Raw genomic sequence first — 10,626 nt, 5'->3', positions numbered from 1 at the left:
AACAGTAATCTTAGGATGGGTGACCTTCCAGGAAGGTTATCAGGATGCGCATGAGTGAAGCCAAAATATGTTCGAAATGACGCGTGTTGATCTGGGGCCAAGTACACAGCCTAGCGAGTTACTATAAGTAACCACTTCCGGTCCATGTTAGGCCGGAGTGTTACGGGAAACATGGCTTTGGGGGGTTTCCGAGGAAAACTCCTTTCGATGCCTAAGTCAAATTGTGTAAGGTATTTATAGGATGTACTTGTACAAGTAAAGTTTCTCACGTGGATGGATGTACTTGTACAAGTAAAGCTTCTCACGTGGCAGTCGAAGGCAGCCGGCTCTCATGGGCCAATCATCGGGTGAGATTCCTAAGTTTGGCAAGTAAGTCCAACTAGTGGTCAGACTCAACCAAAACCTTGAAGTGTAGTGGATGCAACAGCAGACCTCTCCATACCTGGTGCTTAATATTCTAGTTTAGCAATAGGGGCGGTGAGATTTGAACCTGCGACCTGTGCTTATTATTCTATTTTATAAATAGGGGGCGGTTAGATTTGAACCTACGACCTTTTAATCAGGTGACTCTGATATCATGTGAAGAAATCATTTCAACCAAAGTTTTAAGGTGATGATTGGAGTCACAAAATCTATTTTATACTCTAATAAAAACTAAAATGAGTAATAGAAACTACATAGAAAAACACGCTCAAAAAAAAGATTTATAGCTTTTGTGGAAGAAGTGGACAACCTCGTTCATTTGGACTTTATTTTAGTTATTGTAGTTCAGTTCACATAACCAAAAAAAAAATCTTATAAATTCATTTTAGTTAAAGTTTCTACACTTCAATCCAGGATCTTTCAATCCAGCATCTTTCATTTCAATTGAGTTTATAAAGGCTTGTCCAAAAGAACATAATTTATAACACCCCATGGGGATTAGACATTGTCGCAATCGCAAATGTGCAACCCCTATCAAATTGGGAGGTAAGATTATAACATAGAATCTCAAACTACAATTAATATGATTCGACCCACTAATCTAAAATAGTCTGCACAACTTATTGATACAGTATTACAGTCCACGCATCATCTAAACAAAGACTAAAAGCGCCTCCATATTCATGTTAATCAAAGTTAAGTGTCTGGTGCTACCTAGTCGGATAGCTTACTCTGTACTGTTTACAATAATGTAAGTTATTCATCTTTCTGTCAAAAAAAAAAAAAGTACTTAATTAATGAGCTCAATTTCTTACCGTACATGAATAAGAAGTACAAGAATCGGTGGGTAACTATTCTTACCGACCAATTGCAACATTTAACGACTACAAATATCAGTCGTAAATTAAACCGTCAGTAAATATCGGCCACTCGTATAAGATTGTTGTGACATGGTGTCATGCAAAATTCAAAAGGCCAAACTTTACTAAAATATATTCGGTACGAAATAAGGGAACTAACTCTGTTAAGAGTTGGTATAGCAAAAGGGTCAGAGATCAAATCATTAAGATCATCAATACAAAAACTAATACAAAGTATCTAACAACTTTTGTGATTTTGTTCTCCATGATCAATTATAACATCATTAACAACTCTAAGAGTACATGAATCTACCAATAATGTTACAAATTCGCGGTCCAAACACCGGCTTTTGCTTAATGGAAAAATTAGTCTATAGACTAAAAACACTACTCATCATATAGTATTAAGGAAAAGTATTCCGTGTTATACCAACCTGCTATAATTAGCAAGACAAAAAAGCTTAGCTAAACAATTAGAAAGAGCCAATTTTGACTTTGAGAAAGCTATAGCTCACCTTACCACAAGGATTGCTGGTTTATTTAATTTGCCCTGCTTCAGGGAAATTTTAGTAAAATTGAGACTCTCAAATGTAGTCGCTTTTTGTCACGTCCGACTTTTACATGGAATTAAATTGCGATATCAGTAGTAATATGTATTGACCAATATTAAAAATATCGCGTATGTATACAAGAAATAAATAATGGCGTGAAAGCTGCAAAACATGTACATATTGACTAATACTTAATACGTTGGACGATGTATAAAGTTTATGATTATATGTTCCCCTAAATTTAGGGCATATCACAAACACCACCTAAATTTGGTTATCAAATCACTGTTTTAGGTAACATTTTTCATATATACTCCATAAAATTTAACATTTTTTTTTAGCGATAAAATTGGCCATTCTTCATTCTTTTTGTCTCTGTTGTCATTCCTTAATTCTATCCCAACTTTCTTCCTTCGTCGTCTAGGTAAAGGAAGAAGATTGGGGTGGAATTAAGACAAGACGAGAAAGATGGAAGGTACAAAAACATCAAAAAATTTATCCATTGTTGAATATGACAAATATGAGCAACTCAAGATTGAAATCATCAACCATCTCAAGTTGGATCAAGCAAGTTTTGACAATGCATCTCGATTTTCGACAGCTAATAGCAGCCCGACTTCTAAGTATATTTCTACAATGTCACCACCACCAAAGAGGTATGCAAAGAAAATAACACCCTACGTAAAAACAGTGCCTTATAATGGTCGTCGTGATCGTAGTCGTAGTTGGTCCATTGATATCGACGAAGATGAGCTAAAGAGAAAAAAGAGGATTGCTACGTATAAGACATACACCATGGAAGGCAAGGTGAAAAATTCGTTCAAAAATGGGGCTCGTTGGGTTAAAAACAAATGTTTAAAAATGGTTCATGGTTATTAATTAGTTGCATGTATTATTTTAATTATATTGCCCTTTATTATATTGGCATAACTAATTATTCAACATTTGTTGTATTGAAGTATTAATTCAAGGAATTTGTAAGCTTGAGATGTAGATTTTGTATCCATTAGGTTGCATCATTAAGTTAATCATCAATGTGTATAGTATTAGATAGAGGTAGTTAAGATCATTAGAAAAAGGAAAAAAACAAAGCATTATTTTTTGTGTTACATTTTGATGCCCGGTATTGGCTGTCTTTAGCCTTTTATTTCGCCTTGTATAATCACAACATTTTACCTTTTATTTCTTTGCAAACATGTGATATAGAACTGTCAATTTGAAGCAAAACAATGGTATTATAGGTCGAGCAAAAAAAAAAACGAAAAAGAAGATGAGCAAATAAATGTGCACAAAAATCACGAGAAAAAAGTACTCGTAGTATTCTGTACAAATGATCAGGTATCTCAATATATACATATTTGCTAGAAAATTTGAGCATGATACTGTGATGAAATAAAATTGACCGAAGCATCAAAAACACAGACTCGAGTATTGGTTATCCATCTACGATAGGTGGATAGCAATATAAATACTCGACGAAAAGAAAAATATATATGGTTGGTTCTTCACACAGCAGATGTACCAAAATCAACCTCGCCATTAATTTCATTTCATGTACAATAGTAAGGTAGTACTTGCTTGGCTTCAAGTACAGGACACAGTAAGGCGTCGGGGGGTGAATACAACATGACTTCTTTTCTGAAAAGTTTCACGCTCTTGGCTTATAATGGAGTGTCCAAGTATTGTGTCGTGTAGGAATATGATACACACGACACAAACTACAAGTGAAATTTCGAAGTTATCGGAGATCGACCACATCAAACTTCAATTTAGGGTTCATATAAACATGGGAACAATGCTCATAAAGAGAGCTGCCATCTGATGGTTCCTCATGAGGATGAAAGCCTCGCTGGTCACAGTTTCGGATGACAGAAATGCCACCAGGATCCGACAGGTGAAATATCCCATGTTTACTGCAGTGGCACATCAAAGAAAACACATTAGTCCTTCTGAATTAAAAATGAGAAATAGTTTGGGGATTTACTCTCATGTTGTATATTTACCCAAAGCTGTGTCTTCATTTCTATAAATGATTTGATAATAGGAATGCAAAATAGGCTGATGATAAAAATGATGCATACCTGGATGAATCTGTAGGTGCCATGACGATTGCAATTGCTTCTGGTAACATGATCTACCATGGCACATTTAACAAGAAATATTCAATAAGAATATACCATATTGATGATGGTCCAAGACTCCCAAGTACAAAAGAGTGTTTATCCCGAGTATTAAATTGACAGATTACTACTTCACAGTTCATAAAGTTAAAGCAGTTAAGGGAGTCTTTATCCTTAAGACCATCATCTTCCAAAAGCCAAAGTTTAGTACACGCAAGTCTTTGGCTCCTTTGGAAATGGAAGAGACCTAAACCAACTTTAAATTCATAATTAAGGGCCAAAAGTCTACCAGCAAAACTGGATTAGAAAGCTCGTAGGTCCAAAATCCAAATGTGTACTGGATTAGTACATCATTGACGGCTATAACGCCAAGTCGCCAACAGGGGCCACAAATGACAAATATCAAATCGCAACAGAGTTTTACTATATGCTTAGACATCAAACCAGAACACAGGTCGCTGACTCAAAAAAAAAAAAAACACAGGTTACAAAAAACATGAGTATATAATAAGAAACTATAATTTTCTTTACCTGATATGAGTAATGAGTGTGCAGGTCAACTGATGACATGAAACATGTTTGTGTAGGGTGTGTCTGTAACCAGTAAGACAACACAGAGTATTAGACAAAGAACCATACCCTAGTGAAAATTTGTCAATCATTTTCTCTCACAATGGCATATTTTATTGCTAAAAAGAGGCATCCAACAGTGATGGATTTTGAGTAACATACGTGGATCCATCCAAGAGGAAATAGTGATAATCTGTCCTGGACCTCAAAGATCTCTTCCTCGTTTAGTGTCTGGCACTGTAAAAAAAGTCGTAAACAGTTTTGCTCCAATTAAAACAGAAGATAATGTAACATAAAATCTAGAAGGCAAAACAAGTAGTACATGCAATAAATAAGCATTATCTTATTGTCTAATACGGAGTACTCTTCATAAAAAGTTTGTGAAACTGAAATCAAGTCTGCTTCTACAGGTTGATCCTCTTTTTTTTTTTTTTTTTTGAGAGCTTGTAAACAAAATAAAACAGAAAACAGTGTTTAGGGTAATGTCAGTATGTGTCCTGGCTCACATTGGTTCATAATTGCAATATGAGGTGTGATACTGCATTTCTACCTAATACAAACGGAACAGACCATGCAAACCCTAAATAACAACATAGTTTACTCCACCTAGATTACCATCCCCACTTGATCCCCTTCCTCTATCCACCACCACCACCCTCGCCTCCTCCTTTCCTTTATTTTTCCTCCATGGTTCCCGTACTAGTTACCCAAAAGTCCACAATCCAAGGAAGCCCACAACGACAATTCATATATAGCAAAACAACTATAAATTCTGGAATCAGATCCAATTTGCCACTTCTTATTTGCCCTTTCAGCAACCAAATGATAATGAAGACTTTCCAACTAACTCCCTGGTTACATAATCAAATATATACCACCAAATCAATCTGAAACTAACCAGTCAAGAAAGTAAGCGGACAACGAAAACAGATACCAACTCACCGAATCAGAAGTTGATTCCTGTTTAGGAATAATCAGAGATGTAATGTGAAACACCCGGTTTTTCTGAAACAAAATACCAACAACATAATATTGACGATCAACAAATGAGTATAAAACTGATAAAAGAATTGCCATATAACTATTGTTATTGAAGAAACCCTACCAGTGAACCTGCTAAAACTCCACATGTCTCCAAATTTTTTACTGTGTTCTTTTGTGCCAGTCTTAAGAAATCTTCCATCATCTTAACTGGCTGCAATGTCAGTAATTATCAGCATCCATATTAAACTAGAGTAACAAAAAAAGGTAAAGGCACCACAAACGACTGATGATGGACTCAACCACAAAAAATATCCTAATAAATTAATACTTACAATGTGCAAATCTTGAAACGAATTAGGACTCCGTACACCGTCCTCCGAAGATTTAGCTTGTCCAGGTCTTGGGTCAGCGACCCGGGATGGGGAAATAGGACGAACTGCAGGTTGCACTTGAGCAAGTACAGGAGGCGGCACCGGCTGCCTTATAATTTCCGGCATGTACTCTTCACGAAGTGGCCACCTACCATCGTCCAATGAAAGAATAGCTTCCATGTCTTGTCCCATAATTTCACCCTTTTGAACTTGGACTTCACTAGGCCTATCTTGAATGAGTCTGTAACCATGAGATATCATTGTAAGAACTTTAAATATTTTGTGGCCTTTTTATTTTCCCGAAGGATCAATTTTGAACACCACCCCACTTCAATACCCATGCTGAAAATGTATCATAGAAAAGACCAATTCGAGAAGACAACATCTGTATCTAACATTCTAACCTCAAATCTTCAGATGAACTTATGTCAGCATGGCTAGGATAAAGTACCTGAAAAAACATGCAAGGAATAAAAAAAAGAGTAGAAAATAAATAATTTTGTTACAAGGAAAATATCGCACAACTATTCACCTTAAAATTTGCACTTGGCCCCTGCCACTGACTCCGGAGTCCGCTAGGACCTAAAAGCGAGTGTCGCGACAAAGTTTCCTGCTTTGGAAGTGGCACAGAAAGGGACCTGTAAAATGAATTTTAACAAAAGATGAGGCATCGAACAGCCAGCAAATAAACCAATATAAAATGGAGCAGCAAATAGAAAACAAACAGATTGGGAAATCTAAAAGAAGTTGCTAGTCCCAGTACACTACTTTTAATGGGTAGCATGAAAGTGCTGTACAACTTGTACTGATTTCAAAAGGTCTAAAACAAAGAAAGGGAAACTGCATCAGTGCTGTATTGCCTGTATATAAATATAGATAGCCAACAACTTTCTGGCAGATATGGCACAGAATATGCGAGACGGATATATGACAAACAAAAAGAACTAGATATTGATCATGTCGGTTACACGGGTAAAGAATTGCCTATCTACGAGACGATATACGATTCTTAATGTTCAATCACTAACTTGAAATAGACAACAGTCGAGGTGGACCTCACTTATTAGGACAAGGCTAATAATGCCTACATACACTAACAAAGAGCAAAAGCTGTCTTTCATTAATGTCTAGATGTACTTAATTTGTTGAAAATTACACTTACAGCTTTGAAAATTGTTTCTCAAAGGGCATATTAGTTGATGAAACAGTTTGAAATTCGTTGTTTTGAGTCCATGAGGGCGTTAATGTGTTACTTGCTGGTTGTAGCTGCACAAAAAGCATATTGTAAGTCCTACAAACCAAAATTATAGACAGTGCTAAATACATTAAATGGACATTTTCCTCCAATACCTCAGAAAAGGCTCCAGCCAGGGCAGAAAAGGTAGGGTCAGTTGTATGCAGTCAAAACATTTCAAAGCTATTGATAGAATAAAATGATAAAAGCAAACTCTAGACAACATATTGAACACTGGCCACCTAAAGACATACTACAAGCCGCAATTGAACAGAATAACAAACTTAGGCAGGGTATATTTCCCACCCAAAGACAATCGTACCAGTGCTAGTAGTGTATGACAACTAATGTATAGTTGCCACTCACCTGACTGACTGTTAGTGGCCTTACCAAACATTATCAATCATGAAACAGCTCTCAATTCCTCATGAATCACTTCAACGTAATTCCATACTTAACTAACTCTTTACTTCGCACTTCTAATTCTAAGTGCAGAATATTACAATCTGGAAAAAGATGAAATTGGCAACTATTTAAAACTTATAAGACAAAAAACATACAAATCCTCTCGATGGAACAGTAAAGGAAGGTCTAAATGAAGCTAATAAGACTTCAACAACACCAGGCCCACAAACTAGTCACGGAGTTACCAATCAGCAAACACACAATATGCAAAACATATATATGACATATACGTAGCATTACTAATTTTTGTAATTGGAAGTCGTTTATGGAATGCAAATGAATTCAAGTCAGCCATAAACTCTGTGTGCAATAACTAAGAATACCTGCTTCACTTCGGAACTATGAATATTGACAGCTGGCCATGCCAAAGATGTATGCGAGCCATACGATGTCATCCCTTGACCATTAGATTGATTCTGTTGAGCATCTGCATGTGTCTTGTTTAATTCACTAATTCGATAATGAAACTCAGGCTTCAAAGCTTCTAGTTCGTCAATAACATCCAACAATATCTAGCGCAGTAGGAACAAAACGAGACCAGTCAACAACTCAACATATATAGAAAACAGACAGCACTTCTGAAACAGATGAAATAAATGCACTAAACAACGAACCTTTTTAAAATGCGCCCTTTTTCTAGGATCCGAAGACTGGTAGTCCTGATGGAAGGGTATCGTTTCAGACACCAAACTAAAAAAAGGAAATTAAAAAAAAAAAAAAAAAAAAGATAAGTTGCTAGTCAAGTTAAGGATCTCTTGTGAATTAACAATGTGAAATAGGAAGGCATATAGTGCAACATCTACCTGGAAAACCTGATGAGCATTACATATAAGTCGACTATATTCCTCTCTCGTCTATATACATCAGCCTGGAAAAAAACTGTGTCATGTCACATGGATTACAGATAAGCACAAGATTCACCATCAGGTATCAAATATAATTTTAAATAAAAGTTCCTGAAGAAAGGAAATATACACTTGATTTCTATCTCATGGGTGTGGGCGGCAGTCAAAATTAATTATACTGTCTACTTAGGTCCTGTTGACTTGTTTACATATAACAAATCATCGTGAGCTAACTCGAACCATGCGTTCATAGTTAGGTACAAACTAGCTTTCCCGATCGAACACCGTACTAGAACGTGGGATACGGTTCGATTTAGCCAACCGAACTTTAAAACCCCAAAACCATTTCTTTGTGGGTGCGGCCAGTTTCTAACAGGCAAGTTACGAAACTGAGATGAGGAACCAAAGAACCAGAAAACACAAAAAGTATAGCAAGGAGCCAGGTATACTTCCTGACTGTCCAACGCATCCAGCTATGCTAATCAGACTTGGATCAAAATACTGCCATGACAAAATTTCGTGTTTTTGGTTTGAAATGAATGGTCCAGATAACTCGGTCACTTTAGAATCAGTTAGGACATGAGATATGTAGTACAGTTAAAAATCCACTCGAGACACTACCATAGGGTAGGTTTCACGAAGCTTTGATGTGATATCTAATGATACTTGCTTTCTTAGTCAACTACTCTGAATATGAATTGTTGATAAAAATTATCACAGAAAAAAGGTTTGCATTCAGCGATTGGCACAACCGCACACCCTCACAACCAGTGCTGCACAAATGGAAATATATTGCAGCAATCGGTAATACTGAACCAAGTAAGTCATCATACACCCATATCCGTTTCTGTTAGCCCACATTCTGAAAGTTCTGGCAGAAATTTCAGGACCAAGTCTTCATCAGGGAGCCGACCAACCCCTTTGCCACAAACTACCCACCAAGACCATTAACCGTTAATGTTTGTACAGATGAAAGGATGCAATTTTCCTTGTTTGGTTAGCAAATAGGGTTTGAGGACAATGGAGGGACCCATTATCCCACGGCAAATCAAAATCTCTCCGACATAGGAAAAAATTGAAGGGAGAATCCCTTTACTCCCTCCACCTACCGCTCTTTCCCTCCCCTCCCTTGTCCTCCTCCTTTTGTATCAAAACACGGGGTTAAAGTTGCGAGCTCCAACCTCAATAAGTACCCAGTGCACCTACGTGATCTACAACAGTGTTTTTGCAGTAATCTGCACTTGAACACGCCATAATAACGCAACTTCTCTTGAATTCTCTTCTTCTCATATTCTACGCACCTTTACACTAATGTAAAGGAGGGGGATTTCCAATAATCGGAACAGTGCGAAACGATAATTTAACATCCAATCCATCAAACAAAGTAGCAATAATCGAATTACATTCAAGCAACTTCACAAAGTCATCAATCACTCTTTACATTTCACTACCAATATCAACCTTCAATTCGATTCGACGATACGTCGATACCACCAATTTATTCACCCTAATTTGATCATTGCTAACATAACTACACATTAGTAAGGGTTCATCAAATTTTCCTCCTAATCAATAACCTATAACCTTAATTACACAATTCTATATCAAAACGCAACATTAAAAAATGCGAAATTTGGTAAATGTAAAACCCTAGAAAAAAAAGAGGAGGATTAAAAAGCAAACCCTTTTGAGAAGCGTTTCGGCGATTCGATAATAATAAGATAAAGAAATCCGACGATCGACTTCAATTTTCCGGTGAATTGCATCTATGTTGATCGGCTGCGACGGCGGCAAAAATTGGGGACTCATGGTTTTCTTGTACAAGCAACTGGGGATGCAGTTCAAGCAAGTAATTTCAATTTCTTAGGAACAAATTCTGAAGACTAACAAACTAACATTCATATGTCGACATTAGCTTCAAGAAAATCTCAAGACTTGCAAAGGGATCACAATGTAGACTTCGTTTCTTTTCTAAAGTAGCTTCCGTAAATAACATTTTGGGTTGAAATTAGAGCCGACAAAAGCTGATCCGACCCGATCCGACCCTCTCGAATTCAACTCGATAGAATCCGAAAATTGGGTGAACTGAAACCGAATCGACTCAACCCGATAACCGATAGCAGCCTTATTTTTCCAACTCGAACCCGACCTGAATCGACCCTACCCGATCCGTGACCCGATATTGACTTAACCCGATGGATGA

At 36.9% G+C, this 10,626-nt stretch overlaps 1 protein-coding gene across 2 annotated transcripts; it reads right to left on the bottom strand.

Annotated features, from left to right (window-relative positions):
• Nucleotides 1–3,089: 3,089 nt before the first annotated feature.
• On the bottom strand, nucleotides 3,090–10,410 carry LOC141617562 (AMSH-like ubiquitin thioesterase 3). 2 transcript variants are annotated; one of them, XM_074434748.1, is made up of 14 exons: nucleotides 10,107–10,410; nucleotides 8,382–8,446; nucleotides 8,193–8,268; nucleotides 7,902–8,090; nucleotides 7,042–7,145; nucleotides 6,412–6,517; nucleotides 6,284–6,330; nucleotides 5,841–6,120; nucleotides 5,630–5,719; nucleotides 5,467–5,529; nucleotides 4,687–4,761; nucleotides 4,486–4,548; nucleotides 3,916–3,968; nucleotides 3,090–3,747 (listed from the first exon to the last, which is right to left on the bottom strand). In XM_074434748.1, the coding sequence occupies exons 1-14, from the start codon at nucleotides 10,230–10,232 to the stop codon at nucleotides 3,573–3,575; spliced, it is 1,512 nt and encodes a 503-aa protein (XP_074290849.1). In that variant the 5' UTR covers nucleotides 10,233–10,410; the 3' UTR covers nucleotides 3,090–3,572. The 2 variants fall into 2 exon arrangements, with proteins under 2 accessions (XP_074290849.1, XP_074290850.1); XM_074434749.1 differs by lacking the exons at nucleotides 3,090–3,747; nucleotides 3,916–3,968; nucleotides 4,486–4,548; nucleotides 4,687–4,761 and adding an exon at nucleotides 5,180–5,375.
• Between the last annotated feature and the right edge of the window lie 216 nt (nucleotides 10,411–10,626).

The sequence above is a fragment of the Silene latifolia genome, chromosome X (assembly GCF_048544455.1).
Source record: "Silene latifolia isolate original U9 population chromosome X, ASM4854445v1, whole genome shotgun sequence".
Classification (NCBI taxonomy): Eukaryota; Viridiplantae; Streptophyta; class Magnoliopsida; order Caryophyllales; family Caryophyllaceae; genus Silene; species Silene latifolia.
Note: the sequence above shows the minus strand (reverse complement) of the source record. Positions and strands in the feature narration are given on the sequence as shown.